The sequence below is a fragment of the Thalassophryne amazonica genome, chromosome 17, assembly GCF_902500255.1.
Source record: "Thalassophryne amazonica chromosome 17, fThaAma1.1, whole genome shotgun sequence".
NCBI classification, from domain to species: Eukaryota; Metazoa; Chordata; class Actinopteri; order Batrachoidiformes; family Batrachoididae; genus Thalassophryne; species Thalassophryne amazonica.
This window is the reverse complement of record NC_047119.1, coordinates 33,598,732-33,621,413: the sequence shown is the minus strand read 5'-3', so window position 1 is coordinate 33,621,413 and position 22,682 is coordinate 33,598,732. Positions and strand designations below refer to the sequence as shown.

The window sequence follows — 22,682 nt, the reverse complement described above, 5'->3', positions numbered from 1 at the left end:
CTGTTTACAAGAAGCCGTAGCTTCAGATAAGTACTCACCTTCCTGCAGCATTGTGACGTGAGGTGGAGGCGACTTCTCCCCTCCTCTGTGTTACTGGGTGCAGCCGCACCCACACCTGTGTGTCTACTGTTTTCTTGCCAGCAGTACCAGATCCGACGAGCGGAGGCAGTGGCCACCTGGGAATTCGGGACTTGGCGGTTCCAGTACTTCCAGGGTTCGGTGGCAGAGGAAACCTGGGTGGTTCCGGTTCGACTTGGACGGACGTCTCCTACCTTCGAGTCTGCCCACACGACACCAGTGGAATTCGGCTTACCTCCACATTGTCAATTGTTGTATTAGTTGTGCACGTTTCACAACAGTAAAACCTTGTTAGTCACCTTCTCCATTGTCCGTTCATTTGCGCCCCCTGTTGTGGGTCCGTGTTCCTACACTTTCACAACAACAACCCCAGGTTTCTTTTCAGCACTGTAGCCAGGCTGACAAAGAGTCAGAGCTCTATTGAGCCGAGTATTCCTTTAACTTTAACTAGTAATGACTTCATGACTTTCTTTGCTAATAAAATTTTAACTATTAGAGAAGAAATTACTCATAACCATCCCAAAGACGTATTGTTATCTTTGGCTGCTTTCAGTGATGCCGGTATTTGGTTAGACTCTTTCTCTCCGATTGTTCTGTCTGAGTTATTTTCATTAGTTACTTCCTCCAAACCATCAACATGTCTATTAGACCCCATTCCTACCAGGCTGCTCATGGAAGGCACTACCATTATTAATGCTTCGATCTTAAATATGATCATCTATCTTTATTAGTTGGCTATGTACCACAGGCTTTTAAGGTGGCAGTAATTAAACCATTACTTAAGAAGCCATCACTTGACCCAGCTATCTTAGCTAATTATAGGCCAATCTCCAGCCTTCCTTTTCGCTCAAACATTCTTGAAAGGGTAGTTGTAAAACAGCTAACTGATCATCTGCAGAGGAATGGTCTATTTGAAGAGTTTCAGTCAGGTTTTAGAATTCATCATAGTACAGAAACAGCATTAGTGAAGGTTACAAATGATCTTCTTATGGCCTCAGACAGTGGACTCATCTCTGTGCTTTTTCTGTTAGACCTCAGTGCTGCTTTTGATACTGTTGACCATAAAATTTTATTACAGAGATTAGAGCATGCCATAGGTATTAAAGGCACTGTGCTGCATTGGTTTGAATCATATTTATCTAATAGATTACAATTTGTTCATGTAAATGGGGAATCTTCTTCACAGACTAAGGTTAATTATGGAGTCCCACAAGGTTCTGTGCTAGGACCAATTTTATTCACTTTATACATGTTTCCCTTAGGCAGTATTATTAGACGGCATTGCTTAAATTTTCATTGTTACGCAGATGATACCCAGCTTTATCTATCTATCTATCTATCCAATTCTAGAATAGAATTTAAAATTCTTCTTCTTACTTATAAGGTTTTGAATAATCAGGTCCCATCTTATCTTAGGGACCGCATAGTACCATATCACCCCAATAGAGTGCTTCACTCTCAGACTGCAGGCTTACTTGTAGTTCCTAGGTTTGTAAGAGTAGAATGGAGGCAGAGCTTTCAGCTTTCAGGCTCCTCTCCTGTGGAACCCAGCTCCCAATTCAGATCAGGGAGACAGACACCCTCTCTACTTTTAAGATTAGGCTTAAAACTTTCCTTTTTGCTAAAGCTTATAGTTAGGGCTGGATCAGGTGATCCTGAACCATCCCTTAGTTATGCTGCTATAGACTTAGACTGCTGGGGGGTTCCCATGATGCACTGAGTGTTTCTTTCTCTTTTTGCTCTGTATGCACCACTCTGCATTTAATCATTAGTGATTGATCTCTGCTCCCCTCCACAGCATGTCTTATCCTGGTTCTCTCCCTCAGCCCCAGCCAGTCCCAGCAGAAGACTGCCCCTCCCTGAGCCTGGTTCTGCTGAAGGTTTCTTCCTGTTAAAAGGGAGTTTTTCCTTCCCACTGTTGCCAAGTGCTTGCTCACAGGGGGTCGTTTTGACCGATGGGGTTTTTCCGTAATTATTGTATGGCCTTGCCTTACAATATAAAGCGCCTTGGGGCAACTGTTTGTTGCTGATTGACGCTATGTAAATAAAATTGATTTGATTTGATATTCGGAAGCTTGAGACTGTAATTGCTGCCAAAAGTGCTGATTTTGCTGAGTATTGAGCAAAGGATTGTGACTACTTATGTACATGTGATTTCTTAGTTTTTATTTTCATTTGTAAATTGTAAAGTGTATTTCAATTTGTAAAAAGTCCCCCCCCAAAAAACCTTTTTAATGTTGCCACTTATGGGTGTTGAGTACAATTTTGAGGGAAAATACATTTGCTCTATTTTGGAATTAAGGCTGTAACATAACAAAACATGGGGGAAGAAAAGAAGTTAGCTGTGAATACTTTCTGGATTCACTGTATTAAGACATTTAAATCTCCTGTAAAATAAGTTCCATACCGATTTTAAAAATAAAATAATAGTTAATTTATAATACGAGCGGTGGGTTCATGTTGAAAAATGTCCTATCTGTTCAACAATGAGGTGTGACCCACAAATATGCACAAATTACAAGTGTCTGTCAGTGCTGACTTTGAAAGCAATTGAAATGGCGGTGGCTAACATTTTAGCTAGCTATGTTAAACAATTTATTTTAATAACATTCTATTCTATTGCCTATTCTGTTTCCTTGGAGTAACTGAATTTGCATATTTTTTGTAGCAACCATAGACATGGAAAAAAAAGACTAGAGGAGACGTTTGCTGAACCAGCTAGCAATGAGCAACTCAGGGTTTAGAGTGAAGCTACACAATGCAAACAAAGCTGTGTACTTGCATCTAAGGCCAGAAAAGTTGCACAAATGTTTTAGAAACATAATATCACCACAGCCAATGCCTGGATGATGATAATAGAGGCATCTGCAAGTTTTAAGCAATCATAGTGCTAAATATTCAATTTAAATGCTCAGGAAAAATGATCAGCATCACTTACTTAGATTTTTTAAAGAGGAGGCTATAATCATCAGTTTTATTTTTATTTTTATTTTTACCCCAAAATGAAAACATACCAAAGGTTGTAGTTCCTAGCACAAGATGACGGGGTTTCGCAGAAATGTGCTTGATGTCCACTCTAGTGTTTTTGTGACCGATGTAGCTAGCAGGTTAACTAACCTATGATGTTCACTAAATTGGCTTGTCAAGCCAGTTAGCTTGACAAAATAGCATTTAGGTATTTTGTCAAAAGGATGTGGAACAATTTGTTCTGAAAATAATGTACTGTCTGATGACATTAGGCTCGTACAGACTTAAGGATTTCATAAATAATATTAGTTCCACACTGATAACACTATATATGCTGCAAGACCTACAAGTAGTCTTTTTTAATGTAGACTGTAAGGGCATGAAAACACGTGCATACAAAATAATATATTTGTATGTATATTTGTTTGACTTGCTTATCTTGTAAACAGGAAAAATCTTACTCAGTAGGTTATTTTGCCTTTGTGAATGTCTGTGTATCAGGCTGAGGAGAAAGCAGATGCCCTAAATAAGGAGTTACTGCTGACCAAACAAAAACTGGTGGACTCGGAAGACGAGAAGAGACGACTGGAGGAAGAGTCTGCACAGGTTAGCGCTCACTGCGTGCTGATATGCTGATGCATGCAATTAAGAAGAGCAATATAAACACGTTAGGAAGTGTGCAATATCGTGTGTAATTTCAAGAAGTGTGTAAATCATGCGTTTTAGATATTGATATAAATATCAATATCAAATCCTATCTATAATGCATGTCCATGGCCTTTATTTAATATTAAGAAGCACAGGTAGTAGGAAATGGCAGTATTATGACATAGTATGAAGGTATTATTACAACTGTTGCACGAAAGCTGCTTAAAATTCCTGGGCCGAGGTCAATAAAAGGATGAGGGAGAAATTTAATTTAATAACATGGCAGTCTCATCTCAAGGGAGAAGCAGGCTTTCCCTCAAAGTGAATACTGCAGCACCAGTTTCAGTCATAAGGTGTCTTTCTATGTGTGGATGAATGCATATTGAGTACCAATGGCTTTTCTGCCAATTCATGATGCATACTTAGGTGTCTTTTAATTTATTTAATATGTGTAAAACGTAGATTGAAAATATTTTCTGCTGAAACCAGAGGTAGTAAACATTGACCTGTAGATAAAAGATCTAAACAAAACGGCCGTAATGTTTGGACTTTATTCCTGTCAAACCCGAAGCTGTGAGATTCTCTCGGACAGACTATAAATGTCAAATAGAAGCATTTGTGTGTGTCTGCCGTCCTTTGTGTCTGCCTCGATATGCTTTTGTGTATTTTCACCTTTTCGTTCTGTATTATCGTCATAAAAAAACCGCAGTAACTTCATTGTCAGGTCATTAACTTTAGCTAAAAAATAGTCGTGTTCATGTCAGAGGCTGTGTGCCATTTCTAAACACACAGGGTTCACAGTCAAACTTTCAAAGGGTTCACAGTCAAACTTTCAAAGTCAAAGGACGTCACTTCATCTTGAATGCTGATTTTTCTTGGGGTAAAGCGTCCTTCAGGGCAGAGGACAGACCTGCTGCCCTCCATTCCCACATGTATTCACCGCTGTCCTCCAAGCGTCTTCTGTCTTTATGCGTGTGTGAGTGCGGCTGTGAGTGATTTATGTGCTTGTGGAGATGCTGCGTAGAGGGCACGACTTTGCCCTGAGCTTCAAATCTGCCAATAGATTTGTGTGTTGTCTTTATATTTCATGTCAGTAGCGGGTCTCTGGGGCCTCTGAAGCTGCTCCTGTCTCTGACTCAGTATCCCTACGTGTTTATTTCCACAGCTGAAGGAGATGTGCAGACGAGAACTCGATAAATCTGAATCGGAGATTAAGAAGAACAGCTCCATCATTGGAGAATATAAACAGGTAGGAACCACATTGAGCAAAATATTTAGCCAGATATCACCTCAATACATACGTACATCCATGTGCGTGTATGCTGCCTTTAGCACGGTGTATCTGTAAATCTAATAACCTATAGCCTCATTCTCACTTTCACAGATATACATCCTGGAAGGTCAAGGTTTGAAATCTTGTCTGTACCTTGGAACACTGTAGAGAGTCTGGGAGGGTGTTTGTGATGTACTGAGATATTTTGTCATTATGCCTTAATACTGTTGTAGTTGTGGCAGGATTTTCAAGGTGTCTGAAAATGAATTTTTTCTGTTGCAAAGTTTGACACACTTTGGTGATTCCTTACATTTCTGTGGAGTCCGCAATGTTATTCTGCTTGCAGTATCATCAGGTGGTTTTTCAGAAACACCAAGGTTATGATAAAGTTGATTTTGAAGTCTCATGGTACAAGTCCGGCACTTTACATCCTCAAACTCTGGGCTAAGTCACATTTGTGGGCAGTCACAATCTTCCACATGCCACTATGTTACGGTATTGAGCACAGACCTGCCTGGATTGATCTCCTCTGCCATCATATGTCTGATTGGTTTTAAACTTGACCATTATATGCCCCCCCATGAATGTTCTTAAATTGGCGTGTTGTTAATATTTCATATTATTCAGAAATGTTGCCTCCTTTATTTCAGTTTATATCATCTGTCTTGTTCTCCATTTAAAATATTTACATGTACTCATACCTTTAGATTTCACAATACATTTGGATGACTCAGCAGCTCGCCAGTCATCCATTTCAAAACACAGGAGTTTCAGAAGGCACTTTGACTGAAAGTGTCACTTTTGTATTTCCTAACTACAACGGACATAACTTCCTCTGTAGGGCTGTTTCAGTTATAGGAAAGCAAACTGACAAAAAAAAAAAACTCCAGACACCCTGTTAAAGCATGTCCAGACAATAGAATGCTGGGGCCAAATGTGACCCATCACAAAATATTACCACAGATTCAGGTGCTGCACATGGGCCTGTTGAACAAACTGCTGTCTGACAAACAGATCACCTTAAGCATCACAGTTTTCTATGTTTTTTTTTCATGAAATTTAAATGTGCAGATTTCTGGTATAAAACAGGATTTATTGAGCTTGAGTTTTAATGGAGTCAAAGGATCTCGTGAATGGTGAGAGAGCATTTCATGGGGGAAAAATGTCTGCACCTCAAAAAATACAAAAGTAAAGGGTAATGGCCTTTTTTTCTAAATCAGTAGGAGTCAAAATTAGTGGAGCTGCTGTCAGATTCTGACATCTGACACCTTCTATTGAAAGCTCTGACTGTGAACTTTAATCGATGCTGACAACAGGACATTCAACAGGATTTTTTAAAGTAGTGCTGCTGTCAGCTGACTGCTGGTAAGATAAAAAAGATTATAAAGATGATTAACATGCTGTTTAATTACTTCGAAAATAAGTTAATCAAAGGAACATTGTTTGTGTGAGAGAAACCCAGAATTAAATGAGATGATTATTGACGTCCATATTAATGGATATTTGGTGGTAGCTTTGGTGTTTTTAACTAAATATTTCTGACCTGGCAGGGGTTCTCGTTGGCCTGGTGGCCCACAAGCCCTGTAATACTGTAGGTAAAGACTGAGTTGCTGCTTTATGCTGTGACATTCAGGGATAAGCCTGCGACACTGAAACTGGACATTGTAACTAGGGTAGTCTTCTTAGCTTCTCTTCTATTAACTTATATGTGAATGACTATGAAAAAGAACACTGGTGCACAAATTGAGTTACAAGCTGAAGCGGTTCGTATGGTTGCCTCCTAACAAGAAGATCCCCCGTTCAAAGCCACCATGGCCCCTTGGTGATGCACACCTAGAGTTGCATCACCAAGCAGCATCTGCACAAAAACATTTGTGCCACATCATCTGTGGCAACCACAAGCAGAAATGGTAGACGCCAAAAGCAATTAGTTTAGTAAAGTTTTTCACTTAAACAAGTGAAACCTCAAATGCTGACAAATAGTTTCCTTAAACTTTCTCAGTTTGTACCAGTGTATTAATAAGACCAGATACCTTTAGACTTTTGAGTAGTACTGCAATAATTTGTGGTGTTTTTCAAACAAGTGGTTCACTCAGAACAGCACATTTAAAAAAAAAACAAGTGATAAGAAATAAATAAATAGTGTACAAATTCAAGTAATTGACAACAATGATTAAAATAAAATAGTCATATTGATGACACTTTTAAAAAGTGCTGACAGAACTGGAATTATTTGTGGTTTATTTAAAGTGTGGATTCTGACAGAGTAAATGTGGCTCCACAGGCTCCAGTTGGGCTGAAAGGTTTGAAATACATTAAGAATCTAGGCCATTGCAAACATTATAGATAATCAATAAAAATTCTAAAAAATAACCCTTAAGCATGCTGGGAGGCATTTTACAGAGGCCAAATGTTGACACATGCTTTGTAGGGACACCTGTTGGCTGTGACCTGGTCTCATTGTGTTTCTCTCTCTCTCTCTCTCTCTCTCTCTCTCTCTCGTGTGACTACTCTTTTGTTTCTTCTGCAGCAGAAACATTGTCACTCATTTTTACGTATTGCCGAGTGTCTGCAAAGCCACCTAGTGGATATTCTTATTAACACTCATGCTAATGTAAAGCATGTATGGAAGTATGTGGGCAGTGACGGTTACATCATTTGAACCACTTTGGAGGAGGTGGGGGGTAATGTACATTACATGGCATAAATGAGTTATTTGTAGTTTCCCTGTTTTCCATGATGGTTGAAACCAGAACTTCCTTAGTGGTGACTGCTCAATCGAGATACTTTTATTGTTTAAGTGCTACCTTCCACTGACTGTGGTCATGAATTCAAGATATTTCAAGATAAACCTTTACACATTTCGTTGTTGTTTGAATATTAAGGTGTGGCTTCCTCATCATTTCGTTTTATTCAGTTACTGGTTTGTGAAGTAGAAATATTTTCAATTGTGAACTTGTCCCCACCCTGAATCCAAAACCTTTTATGACTTAGGGAGCATATTTTGAGTCCCTGTCTTTGCCTGATTTTCGTTCTTCACTTTTCATCTTGTCGCTTGATGGTTAAATATAACTCAACCCACATCCAGTCCTTTTACCATCACCACAGACGTTATGCAACAATGCAGGTCCTGTCTCTCCCTGTGGAGGACCACAGAAATAGCAGGAGGACCAATTTAGAAACAAACCTTACTTTCACCTGAAGCTAAAAATATTGGCAGTAAATTGGAAATAACAGCAGATCTGACACTCGGCAACAAGAACTAGGGTAGGGGAGAAGGGATTTGTTGGTTGCTTGTGTGTGTGTGTGTGTGTGTGTGTGTGTGTGTGTGTGTGTGTGTGTGTGTGTGTGTGTGTGTGTGTGTGTGTGTGTGTGTGTGGTGTGTGTGTGTGTGGTGTGTGTGTGTGTGTGTGTGTGTGTGTGTGTGTGTTCTGGCTGAAAGCAGCCTTTAGATCACCAGCATGAAGCAGAGTGTTGTGCTGAGCAGAGCCAAGTGTGAAAATAGGGCTTTGTTTAAAAAAAAAAAAAAAAAAAAAAGGTCCTTTTCTGACAGGCAGGAACAGGGTGATAGATAGAAAGAGGCAGAAAATGAACAGAACTCTCTAGAGGTGCGAGCAGAGGGAGGACAGCAGGATTCAGTCCTTTGGGATTGACAAGTTGTAAAATGACCCAATATAGCCTCTGTTGTTTTGCAACCCAGATAACGCCAATTAATTTTCAGATAGTGTGCTTTTGTCAGTAGTTGTGGGCCCTGTGTTTCATTTTGGTAAGATTAGAGCCAAAAATGTGTTGTTTAATTGCTTCTGTGGCCACTCAGGACAGAGAAAATTGATTTAATCAGGAGTGAGGGATTGTGTTCCCTGATGAACAAATGAAACCTATGTACATGTGCCAGCACAGTCAGTTTTTATGTTTATTTCTTAGAGCAGCAAGATAATATTTAGGTGTGACACAACAAACCAAATATGTTTAAATACACCTATGTATTCAGAGTATTTCTTGAAGTTTTTAATGATTGTGAATTTCTTGCAAGGCAGCACAGCTTTTTGACTGCGTATGTGGCCTTGTGATCACTGTGTACATGATATCTGTTCATTGTTACGCAGATGATACCCAGCTTTATCTATCCATGAAGCCGGAGGACACACACCAATTAGTTAAACTGCAGGAATGTCTTTCAGACATAAAAACATGGATGACCTCTAATTTCCTGCTTTTAAATTCAGATAAAACTGAAGTTATTGTACTTGGCCCCACAAATCTTAGAAACATGGTGTCTAACCAGATCCTTACTCTGGATGGCATTACCCTGACCTCCAGTAATTCTGTGAGAAATCTTGGAGTCATTTTTGATCACGATATGTCCTTTAATACGCATATTAAGCAAATATGTAGGACTGCTTTTCTGCATTTGCGCAATATCTCTAAAATTAGAAAGGTCTTGTCTCAGAGTGATGCTGAAAAACTAATTCATGCATTTATTTCTTCTAGGCTGGACTATTGTAATTCATTATTATCAGGTTGTCCTAAAAGTTCCCTGAAAAGCCTTCAGTTAATTCAAAATGATGCAGCTAGAGTACTGACGGGGACTAGAAGGAGAGAGCATATTTCACCCATATTGGCTTCTCTTCATTGGCTCCCTGTTAATTCCAGAATAGAATTTAAAATTCTTCTTCTTACTTATAAGGTTTTGAATAATCAGGTCCCATCTTATCTTAGGGACCTCATAGTACCATATCACCCCAATAGAGCGCTTCGCTCTCAGACTGCAGGCTTACTTGTAGTTCCTAGGGTTTGTAAGAGTAGAATGGGAGGCAGAGTCTTCAGCTTTCAGGCTCCTCTCCTGTGGAACCAGCTCCCAATTTGGATTAGGGAGACAGACACCCTCTCTACTTTTAAGACTAAGCTTAAAACTTTCCTTTTTGCTAAAGCTTATAGTTAGGGCTGGATCAGGTGACCCTGAACCATCCCTTAGTTATGCTGCTATAGACTTAGACTGCTGGGGGGTTTCCCATGATGCGCCCAGTGTTTCTTTTTATTCACCTCTTTTTGCTCTGTATGCACCACTCTGCATTTAATCATTAGTGATTGATCTCAGCTCTCTTCCACAGCATGTCTTTTTCCTGATTCTCTCCTCTCAGCCCCAACCAGTCCCAGCAGAAGACTGCCCCTCCCTGAGCCTGGTTCTGCTGGAGGTTTCTTCCTGTTAAAAGGGAGTTTTTCCTTCCCACTGTCGCCAAGTGCTTGCTCATAGGGGATCGTTTTGACCATTGGGGTTTTTCTGTAATTATTGTATGGCTTTTGCCTTACAATATAAAGCGCCTTGGGGCAACTGTTTGTTGTGATTTGGCGCTATATAAATAAAATTGATTTGATTTGATATCTGGACTTACACTTTGTGTGTAAATTTGAAACTCTGTACACAAATTCATCTCACTAAGACCTCAAACAAGTTGTGCTGGGAACTGTTCTACTCTAACTGTGTCCACTGGGGACCAAGTTTCTGAACCTTGTGTGCAAGCTATCTTTATAAAAACTTTGTATATCAAGGTCAGAGTGGTACACAGGGTCACTTCAGTAAGGCCTCAGACAAGGTTGACAGTGTGTGTGTTTTGATTTCAATTCAAAGCTTTAGATATCAAGAAGAAAACTGGGTACACAAGATAAACATGATTTTGGCTACAAGGTGATGCGGTGTTTGAAATATTTTTTATGTGATAACACCACAAGGATTTCATGGATCGTGATGAAACTTGCTAGCTACTGTAGATTACTCTGCGCAATTTTGAGGTTCTTTCAGAGGTGCAAGTTGGGGTCACTTTTACCCTTATTTTTACTCAAAAACAAACCAAAACAAAAACAAAATAAGACCAGGACTGGAGGAATTATTGACAAGAAAAAAAGGTGTGCAAGGGGTCACTAATTTATCATTAAAGAAAAAGTAACCCCTCATATTCAATTCAAGGGTTTATTGTCATGTGCACAGTAAGGAAACATGTTTCCCTGTACAATGAAAATCTTTCTTGCTGCCCCCAATGTATGCCAAACAGTAAAAGTGCATCTAAAAGAAACTAGAGACATTTGTCACGAAATGCCCCGTGCGCAGTACTGTTTTCCATGTAAAGTGCAGTAATATGTACATGTGTGGGGTAGGTATTTGGTTGAACCCTCATGTTTGATGTAAACTGGGATACACAGTGGAAAAATTGGAGATTGACATTATATTTATTTAGAGGATGTGGCCAACAGTGACCATAAAAAGTTGGTAGCCTTGGAACAAATGCAACTATTGGTAATTTTTTAAAAGTAGGTCAAGGTCACCGGCCTTTGAACCCATGCGAAGTACTCCTCCAAGGCATGTACCCACCAAATATGAAGTTTTTGCAAGCAGTAAGTGCCGGGATACATTGTGGCGAACAAATTTCAGGCGAAGGATTTGACAGTTGTGACCATTGGTGACCTTGATAAGTAGGTCAAAGCCACCGACCTTCGAACCCATGTGAAGTACTCTTCCAAGGCATGTACCCATCAAATATGAAGTTTCTGTGAGCAATAGGTGCTGAGCTATGTTGTGGCAAAGGATTTGGCAGTTCTGACCATTGGTGACCTTGGAAAGTAGGTCAAGGTCACCAGCCTTCAAACCCATGCATAAAAGCAATTAAAAGCAGCTTAATAGTACACACTAAGTAAGTCCCTTCGGCTGCTCCCTTGTTTTCACTCTGGGTCGCTACAGTAGATCCACGGCGGATCTGCATGTTGATCTGGCACGTTTTAAGCCGGATGCCCTTCCTGATGCAACTTCACATTACATGGACAAATGTGGCAGGAGTGGGGTTTGAACCAGGAACCTTCCACACTGAAGCCAAGTGCACTAACCACTTGGCCTCCACCCCTGCTAGTATACACAGTAAAAGCAATTATAAAAAGCAGCAAATGAAAAATACAATATAAATATAAACTCTGCAGAGATATCTGTGGAGTGGCAACTATGAACATATTTGTGCAAATTAGTGAGGTACATCAGCTGAGATGCGATGGACAGTGATGAGTGTTCAAATAGAGGATGTAAACAGTCGTGTGCCTGAGGTAGACCATGACTGTGAGCTCCTGTTAGCTGTTGAAGAGTCTGGAAGTGGGGAAAGCATACTTAAGTTTTGAAGCCCTGCATTTCATGTTTCTGTACCTCCGGCTTGAGGGTAGAAGATTGAACAGTCAGTGCTGGGGGTGGGTGGAGTCCTTGAGGATGGAGGCAGGTCTCCTGTGGACTCAGCGGTAGAAGATACTCTGCAGAGAGGGCAGTGGAGTCCTGGTGATCTTCTGAGCAGTCTTCATCACTCTCTGCAGGCGTTTGCAGTGCGTAACAGTAGTGCCGCCGTACCACACGGTGATGCAGTTGGTCAAGATGCTCTCAACAATGCAGCTGTAGAAGTTGCTGAGGATCTTAATTGACATACCAAACTTCCTCAGCCTCCTCAGTGAGTACCGCCGCTGTTGACCCCTCTTAATGAGCTGTGCGGTGTTAAGTGTCCAAGTGAGGTCCTCTCTGATGTAGACGCCCAGGTATTTAAAGCTGCTCACCCTCTCCACTTCAAGCTCCCGAATGAAGAGTGGCCAGTGACATCTCCTCTCCTTCCTCATGTCCACAATCTCCTTCGTCTTATCCGTGTTGTGGGTGAGGTTATTGTCCTCACACCATGATACCATTCTGGCCACCTCCCTCCTGTAGGCCTCTTTGTCCCCACCAGTGATGCCTCCTATCACTATGGTGTCGTCTGCAAACTTTAGGATGATGATATCCTGGTAGGAGGCGACACAGTTGTGGGTGAACAGGGTGTGGAGGATGGGGCTGAGGATGCGTCAGTGTGGAGTGCCAGTCAGAAAGTCTGGGAGCCAGTCACAGACGGTGGGGTGCAGGCCAAGTGTAAATAATTTATGGGTGAGTTTGTGGGGGATGATGGCCATGTTATAATGTATATAGACGAAAGAGAAAAGTAACATGTATCATTATGGGCAAGAGAGACCTGATGTTTCAAAAATCAAGCTCAGTAAAAAGATGGACGCAGGATGTGATAAAGTGCCGCTTGTTAGGAAAAAAGAAAGAGCAGTGACTGCGATCAAGGAGGCAGTTGCGAGGACGAGAGAAAAATATGTGCAAGGCGAAACATCACAAAGCAGTTAAGAGCAAAGGACAGAGAGGATGACAAGACTAATAGCTAGATAAGACATTTGGATGGAGAAAGATGGATATCTGCTCAGCTAAAGAGACATGGATGTATACAGAGATGAAACATAAAGGAGGGTGAAGGGAGCTATACCGTACACGTCACAGGGAATGAGAAAGAGGCAGCGAGCACGAACCGTAAAGATGACTCATGTCACATCGATCTCCCTGCTCGTTGGCAATCTGCAGCGCAAGTGTGTGGGAGCTTGTGCTCTGGATTTCTGAAGGCATGTTTGTGCCTGATAGTTGTGGGTGCTGAAGTACTAAGGCAAAATATAATTGCTTGTAGACATACGCAAGGCTGGGCATGACCCGTACTACAAAAAACAAACAAACAAAAAAACGTGACAAGATTGCCATTGAACTTAGATTAAGAGGGTTAAGCATCCGTCAGAATTCTTTACCAACACTATCAGACACCAGGCTGCACATGATGTTAGCTTTAGTCGGTACAGAAATGGGTGGAGCTAAAAACGGGTCAGGTTGAGGAGCGCGCATTGTAGTTGCACTTTGCCGCACACTTGTAGTATGGCGTTTACCATTACCTGGTGTTGGCGCGTCAGCGTTTTAACAGTGGCTGGTTAATCCTTTTAACAATTTTGTGACTGAGCAGCAAAATAGTGGAAGGAGCTCACAAAGTAATCGACTACTTATGGTTTGTGTGCTGACCTCTTATCAGTTTTTATTTTCTCATAACTACTAAATAGCCAATTTGAGTCGATTGTGAAATTTTTCGTAATTATCGCTGCCGTAGAACAAACCTTTTGTTTTCACTCTTCAACTACAGATCTGCTCCCAACTTAGTGAACGACTGGAGAAACAACAGACAGCCACTCGAGGAGAGCTGGAGAAAATTCGGGTGAGTTGTTGAAACATGTAGATACTGAAATATGTAAATTACTGTTCATAAGACGACAATTTTGAAGGTTCTAATGACTTTGACACTGTAAATGACTGTTAGCAATGATGCCCTTACAGAAAGTTTGACTAGACGTAGCTATAACTTCTATGTGAAGCTTAAAGGCTTCAAAGGAAGGTGAACTTCACATTGCAGCTTTAAAATCTGTCATATCCACATAAAGTCTTGTCACTGTCAGTTCATGTGTTATTAAGGAATCCTGTTGGCAGAGACATTCAGGCAAAAACACACTTCTCAGTGCTGGTAATAAATAAAACTGGGTCTAATGTTCTAGGCTTAATATTAGTTCTCATCATACTCATGTGCTGAGGTACAAATTTAGATTTTCTGTCTATTTCAGTAATGAGTTTCCACCCTTCAGTACCAAAACAATTTGTAAAAATGAGTGACAGAGGCTTTGACTTTTGTATTCTGTTTGGATTCTATAAGTATTTTCATGTTTAGTCTTTATATGCTGCCAGTTAGTTTTATTTTGGGGCTTTGCTTTGAAATTTTCAAAGCTACCACACACTGCCAAATGTCTTCAGAAATGTCAGCTGCACAATGAAAAGAAATCAAAATGTCCTTATCTCCAATTCACACTGCTGCATATTTGGCTCAGCTTTCAGCTTTCAGATCTTCATTAGAGCTTCCATTGCTTTGATTCCTTTTTATGGACTTTCATGGTTGGGGGACAAATACTATTATAATATTCTCTTTCTCAGTTTCACATCTATTTATTTATTTATTTGTCTAAAGTCAACATTTCCTATTTCAGTTTCTTTGGGTTCATGTTCTCCCTCTGATCAGTGTTACTCTCCTCCATTGTAAGTCTGATGGTGCAGCATAATAGTCCCATGACTGGTTTGAAGGTGTCTTTTATTTATTTATATATATTTTTTTGGTCCTCTAGTCCAAAGTGGAAGGTTGTGAGAAGTGCAGCAGTCTGTTCAACAAAGAGGGTTGCGTGCGGGCCGTGACCACAGTACCTGTGGGAGGTCCTGAAGAGATGGATGAGGAGAAGGAGAGTTTGAAGAACCAGTTGAGAGAAATGGAGCTGGAACTGGCCCAGACCAAACTACAGCTGGTGGAGGCAGAGTGCAAAATCCAGGTGAAAAACAAACAAACAAACAAACCCTGTTTTGTCCTACTAATTTACATGAACACAGAGGGGACCAAAGTTCACGATTCATATATTTAAACTCAAAGTATCACTGTGAACATTGCAGTTGTAATATTAATTATTATTGTAGATGAATCTGTTTATTTTCCAATTAGTCAATTAATCCTTTGGTTAACTTGCCACTAAATATACTTATACTGTGCCAAATCACAACATTAGTTGCCTCAGACTCAGTGGAGTGACCATCTGCTTTGGCCATACTGATGATAAACAAAATGAAACAAGAAGCACAACAAGCTGTGTTTTGTTAAAGACATTTGATAAAGATTTCATGATTAAATGTTTATTTTACAAATAATAATAATAATAATAATAATAATAAAACATCCCAACATAAGGATGTAAAAATTTAAATGACGTATTGGGGCGATGGGTGGGGTGGGGTGGGGGGATTATTGCACTTGGTTTTTCTTTTTCACGTGACACAAAGGCACAGATAATAAAATTGTCTCATTTTGAGATCAGGTTGCAGTTTTCAATATCGATTAAACTGTTGTTACTTGATTTGTTGTTTTATACATAAAATGTTAGAAAATGGTGAATATTGATCCTTTTTTTTTTCTCAAATTCCAAAATGACACCCTCAAAGAAACCAGAAAGTATTCATATTTAAAAATTTAAGTCAGAGAATTTTGACATTAAAGACTCATACCAATTCATTGATTATCAAAATAGTTAACAGTTTAATAATGGATGAATAGTTAAATAAAATGCTTTTACTCTTGTGACTTTCAGTAAATGTGCAGCATTTTTTTGTAGTGTACTAACATGGGCAGAAAATCCTCAAGACCTCATTTGGCTTGAAAAGCTTTACACTTTAAAAGTCATTTCCAGAACTAATATTGAGCTCTAAGTTATTATCCTTCAGATATGTAATGAGCGTTTGTCTATTTAGTTTGGATTCCCTGAAGCATTTTAGGCTGCATGGGTTCACGGTCGGTCATCTCTGCAGAAATTCTACATACGAGGTCTGTCCATAAAGTATAGGTCCTTTTTATTTTTTTCAAAAACTATATGGATTTCATTCATATGTTTTTACGTCAGACATGCTTGAACCCTCGTGCGCATGCGTGAGTTTTTCCATGCCTGTCGGTGACGTCATTCGCCTGTGAGCACTCCTTGTGGGAGGAGTCGTCCAGCCCCTTGTCGGAATTCCTTTGTCTGAGAAGTTGCTGAGAGACTGGCGCTTTGTTTGATCAAAATTTTTTCTAAACCTGTGAGACACATCGAAGTGGACACGGTTCAAAAAATTAAGCTGGTTTTCGGTGAAAATTTTAACGGCTAATGAGAGATTTTGAGGTAATACTGTCGCTTTAAGGACTTCCCACGGAGCGAGACGTCGTGCAGCGCTCTCAGGCGCTGTCATCAGCCTGTTTCAAGCTGAAAACCTCCACATTTCAGGCTCTATTGATCCAGGACGTTGTGAGAGAACAGAGAAGTTTCAGAAGAAGTCGGTTTCAGCATTTTATCCGGATATTCCACTGTTAAAGGAGATTTTTTTAATGAAAGACGTGCAGACGGGTCCGCGCGTCGGGACGCAGCCGGCGTGGTGCAGCGGCACAGGAAAAACACCTCCGTGTTGATAACCATTTGTAAAATCCAGGCGGCTTTTGATGGCTTTCAGTGGAGTGAGTATATGAGAAATTGTTTAACAGCTGGACATGTTCCAACTTGTCCTTAAGGCTTCCAACGGAGGTGTTTTCCTGTGGTGGAGCGTCGCGGCGGCTGCGAGCCGACGCTGCAATCCGCCCGCACGTCTTTCATTAAAAAAATCTCCTTTAACAGTGGAATATCCGGATAAAATGCTGAAACAGACTTCTTCTGAAACTTCTCTGTTCTCTCACGACGTCCTGGATCAATAGAGCCTGAAATGTGGAGGTTTTCAGCTTGAAACAGGCTGACGACGGCGCCTGAGAGCGCTGCACGACGTCTCGCACCGTGGGAAGTCCTTAAAGCGACAGTATCACCTCAAAATCTCTCATCAGCCGTTAAAATTTTCACCGAAAACCAGCTTAATTTTTCGAACCGTGTCCACTTCGATGTGTCTCACAGGTTTAGAAAAAATTTTGATCAAACAAAGCGCCAGTCTCTCAGCAACTTCTCAGACAAAGGAATTCCGACGAGGGGCTGGACGACTCCTCCCACAAGGAGTGTTCACAGGCGAATGACGTCACCGACAAGCGTGGAAAAACTCACGCATGTGCACGAGGGTTCAAGCATGTCTGACGTAAAAACATATGAATAAAATCCATATAGTTTTTGAAAAAAATAAAAAGGACCTATACTTTATGGACAGACCTCGTATATGCTGATGGAAGTGTCCCAGGTCACACCAGCCCAGCCAATCACAGCAGAGTGTTTACTGTTAATGACACTGTTAAAGAAACTGGGAACGTTATCAGGGAGCTTGCCTTAATTTGTTTGGGAACTGACTGTGCTCACCAGTGTCTGTAATTGTGTTAGCGTGGGCTAAAAGAATTTGCAATGAGAAGTCTGGTGATTGTGGGAAGTATGACTATTTATGATGCATCATAACTCAACAACAAGCTCCTCAGTGATGAAATTATTGGAAGTGATGTTAAAGAGAAGAAAGAGGATTTCATTTATTACTGTTAGAGGGAGAAGTGAATGTGGTTCCAATGTGCCGATAAAGGAAAGGTGTGGTGTTAACACACAGAATAAATATGGGAGTGGAGAACTCACCCAGTGACACTGTTTGTGCTAGCTGATTAATTTTAGAATTGCAGTGGTTCACGTGGTAAATTCAGTATGAAGTACAGTAGTGTTCAGAATAATAGTAGTGCTATGTGACTAAAAAGATTAATCCAGGTTTTGAGTATATTTCCTATTGTTACATGGGAGACAGGGTACCAGTAGATTCAGTAGATTCTCACAAATCCATGCTATGCACACTCTTAAGGCTATGAAATTGGGCTATTAGTAAAAAAAAAAAGTAGAAAAAGGGGGTGTTCACAATAATAGTAGCATCTGCTGTTGACGCTACAAACTCAAAACTATTATGCTCAAACTGCTTTTTTAGCAATCCTGTGAATCACTAAACTAGTATTTAGTTGTATAACCACAATTTTTCATGATTTCTTCACATCTGAGGCATTAATTTTGTTGGTTTGAAACCAAGATTTTGCTTGTTTACTAGTGTGCTCGGGGTCATTGTCTTGCTGAAACACCCATTTCAAGGGCATGTCTTCTTCAGCATAAGGCAACATGACCTCTTCAAGTATTTTGACATATCCAAACTGATCCATGATACCTGGTATGCGATATTTAGGCCCAACACCATAGTAGGAGAAACATGCCCATATCATGATGCTTGCACCACCATGCTTCACTGTCTTCACTGTGAACTGTGGCTTGAATTCAGAGTTTGGGGGTTGTCTCACAAACTGTCTGCGGCCCTTGGACCCAAAAAGAACAATTTTACTCTCATCAGTCCACAAAATATTCCTCCATTTCTCTTTAGGCCAGTTGATGTGTTCTTTGGCAAATTGTAACCTCTTCTGCACGTCTTTTATTTAACAGAGGGACTTTGCGGGGGATTCTTGCAAATAAATTAGCTTCACACAGGCATCTTCTAACTGTCACAGCACTTACAGGTAACTCCAGACTGTCTTTGATCATCCTGGAGCTGATCAATGGGTGAGCCTTTGCCATTCTGGTTATTCTTCTATCCATTTTGATGGTTGTTTTCCGTTTTCTTCCACGCATCTCTGTTTTTTTTTTTTGTCCATTTTAAAGCATTGGAGATCATTGTAGATGAACAGCCTATAATTTTTTGCACCTGCGTATAAGTTTTCCCCTCTCCAATCAACTTTTTAATCAAACTACGCTGTTCTTCTGAACAATGTCTTGAACGTCCCATTTTCCTCAGGCTTTCAAAGAGAAAAGCATGTTCAACAGGTGCTGGCTTCATCCTTAAATAGGGGACACCTGATTCACACCTGTTTGTTCCACAAAATTGACGAACTCACTGACTGAATGCCACACTGCTATTATTGTGAAAACCCCCTTTTCTACTTTTTTTTTTTTTTTTTTTTTTTTTTTTTTTACTAATAGCCCAATTTCATAGCCTTAAGAGTGTGCATATCATGAATGCTTGGTCTTGTTGGATTTGTGAGAATCTACTGAATATACTGTTACCTTGTTTCCCATGTAACAATAAGAAATATACTCACAACCTGGATTAATCTTTTTAGTCACATAGCACTACTATTATTCTGAACACTACTGTACATTTTCTCTGCTGCTCAGACTCGGATCTTTTTTTTTAAATATAGAAATGCTATTTATAAAGGACAACACTGTTGTTTTTTTGTTAAGCTACTATCAGTAAAACGAGAGTTACGAATGTAACTACGGTTCTATGAATTCCGGATGACCGCCAGAGGGCGGTGCTTTAGCACCTGGATAACTACATGTGCGCAGCACAGAGGTCGAGAATATATACCAACAAAGTCACACCATTGAATGCGACCTGGGTGACGTCACTGGTTGTCTTTATATACCAGACGCACCCAGCGCTCGCTTCTTTTCGGAATAAACTCGCAAGACTCTGAGTGACAAGCAACTCTGGCGGTCATACGGAATTCATAGAACCGTAGTTACATTCGTAACTCTCTATTTCATTCCTCCTGACCGCCAGAGGGCGGTGCTTTAGCACCTGGATGACTTAATACCAAAAAGGTCACGAAGAGTCACACTCACCTCGCATCAGCAGTGGGGAGTGGAGGCAGACAACACCGCCGAAGTCACCGCAGGAGGAGCGGCCACATTCAGTCTGTAATAGCGGGTGAAAGTACAGGACGAAGCCCACGTAGCAGCAGCACAAATATCACTCAAAGGGACACCTCTCAGTGCAGCCCAGGAGGTGGACACCCCTCTGGTGGAATGGCACGTAACCTTAGGAGGCTGAAGACCTCTGGACCTGTATACTTGTAAAATGGCATCCACGACCCAATGCGAGAGTCGCTGCTTTGAGACAGCACAGCCTCTTTTGTGATCACCATAACACACAAACAGGGCATCCGTTTTCCGGATCCCGGCAGTCACACTAATGTACTGCTTCAACATTCGGACAGGACACAGGGAACCTGAAACAGATAATCCTGGATCAGAATGCGGGACATACACAGCCAAGGAAACTGGCTGGTTAACATGAAAAGTTGAAATTCTCTTGGGTAAAAAGGACGGATTAGGCCACAGCGTAACCCCAGATCCGTAAGAATTCCATCGCAAACAGTCCCCAGCGACTGATAGGGCATGGAGCTCTCCCACCCGCTTAGCCGAAGACAGTGCAAGTAGAAAGGCAGTCTTCACTGACACCATTTAAGATCAGCACTTTCAACTGGTTCAAAAGGGGATAAGCTTAAACCTTCCAGGACTAGAGGAAGGTCCCACGAAGGTACGCGTGCAAGCCTTGGCGGCCGCAAACATAGAGCACCTTTCAAAAAACGACACACTAAGAGGTGTGAACCCACTGACCGGCCATCAACGTAGACGTGCCGGGCAGAGATTGCAGCAACATAAATCTTCAAGGTAGCGACAGAAAGTCCTTTCTCCAGCAGTTCTTGTAAATATTTGAGGAGAATAGGCACAGGGCAATGCTCCGGGTCTAACTTTTGTTTCTCACACCACCGCGCAAACAGCTTCCATCTGTTGTCATACAAAGCCCTGGTAGAAGCAGCATGTGAATTAAGGATAGTCTGAACAACAGCCTGGTCACAAGAACTTAACAAGGAGTCTGGCCCCTCAACGGCCACACATACAGTTGAAGGCGTTCTGGGTGAGGGTGCCAAATCCTCCCCTGTAGCTGTGACAACAAATCCTTCCTCTCCGGGAGAGCCCAAGGTTCTCCCTCGAGGAGTTTGTAAATCATGGGAAACCAAATCCTCCCAGGCCAGAATGAAGCAACCAGCAGCACCCTGTGGCTGCTCTGATCTATCCTGTGCAGTGTCAACATCAGCAGCGGGAGAGGAGGGAAGGCATAAAGGAGGCAATCCGGCCACGGGTGAGCCAATGCATCCTGCCCCAGCGGGCTGTCTGGTTCCAAGAGGGAGTACCATCGTGGGCAATGTGTCGAGGTGCTTGAAGCGAAAAGGTCCACTTCCGCTGCACCATATTTCTGCCAGATCATTTGGACCACAATCGGGTTCAGTCTCCACTCTCCCGGTGGTGGTTTCTGTCTGGAGAGTAAATCCGCTGCGCTGTTCTGTACACCGGGCAGATGAACTGCTCTGACACTCTGAAGGCGAGGCTAGGTTGTTGATCCAGATCTGTAGGGGATGTAAGAACAGAAGTTCCAAAGGTACCACTAGCGACACTGCAGTCAATTTGCCCATCAACCGGAGCAGCAAACCAAAAGGCAGCGTCACAGCCCGTTGAATATGTGAGACGAGACGAATTACATCGTCCACTCTCTGCGGGGATGGCGATGCAGTCATAGTCAGGGAGTTCATGGCAATGCCGATGAAGGTCGTTTGTTGACTGGGAACAAGAGAACTCTTTGCAAAGTTCACTGTGAGTCCTAAATGAGAGACATGGTTCAGTAGAAGAGCTGTGTCGTTGTGCGCCTGCTCCTGAGTCGGAGCGCAGACAAGCCAATCGTCTAAGTAGGGTAGGATTCTTAATCCAAGAGCTTGCAGTGGGGCTAGTGCTGCAGCCATACATCTGGTAAATGTACGAGGGGCAAGAGAGAGGCCGAAAAGAAGCACCCTGAACTGGTATGCCTGACCTTCGAAAGCAAAGCGGAGAAACTGCCTGTGATGAGGCGCCACTGGCACATGGAAATAGGCGTCTTTTAAGTTGACACTTGTGAACCAGTCTCCTGGTGTGATAGTTTGAAGGACCTCTACTGTGCGGAGCATGTGAAACTGCAGCACTTTGATATAACGATTCAGCCGTCGGAGATCGAGGATAGGACGAAAGTCGCCATCCTTCTTTGGAACAAGGAAGTAAATTGAATAGAACCCCCTGAGCTGGTCTGATCTGTGAACTGGCTCTATGGCCCCCTTCTCCAGGAGTTCCAAAATCTCCCGTTGTAGGGCAGCAGACTGCACCGAGTTGGAAACAACAGTCATCCTCACCCCATTGAACTTTGGAGGACGACATCCGAACTGAATTCTGTAACCTTCGAACAAGGTTGAAATGACCCATGGGTCTTGAACTTGAGCCTCCCAGTGGCTGAGTTGATTTCGTGAAAAACGGCTGGGGGCCAAACATTGGCAGTCAGACCCGACCACCTCTGCCTCGCATCCCTGAGGACCTCTGGGCACGATTACTGGAAGCTCTGCGAAACTGTTCAGTTCTCGTGGGTCTGCCCGTAGGCTCACGAAAGGCAGGCTGCTGGGAGAACTGGCCCTCAACTGCAAAAGCACGTGCAGCTCTGGGAGTCGGCGGA

General features: G+C 41.7%; 1 protein-coding gene and 1 long non-coding RNA gene across 2 annotated transcripts in view; one reads left to right on the top strand and one right to left on the bottom strand.

The window, feature by feature from the left end:
- The window catches only part of LOC117529379, an 883,736-nt gene that overhangs the window by 488,492 nt on the left and 372,562 nt on the right, over positions 1 to 22,682 (bottom strand). The window lies entirely within an intron of this gene.
- The window catches only part of LOC117529366 (rab GTPase-activating protein 1), a 176,219-nt gene that overhangs the window by 135,807 nt on the left and 17,730 nt on the right, over positions 1 to 22,682 (top strand). Inside the window, 4 exon segments of the mRNA XM_034192126.1 lie at positions 3,547 to 3,651; positions 4,859 to 4,942; positions 13,975 to 14,046; positions 14,999 to 15,196. Coding sequence (XP_034048017.1) covers positions 3,547 to 3,651; positions 4,859 to 4,942; positions 13,975 to 14,046; positions 14,999 to 15,196 — 459 coding nt within the window.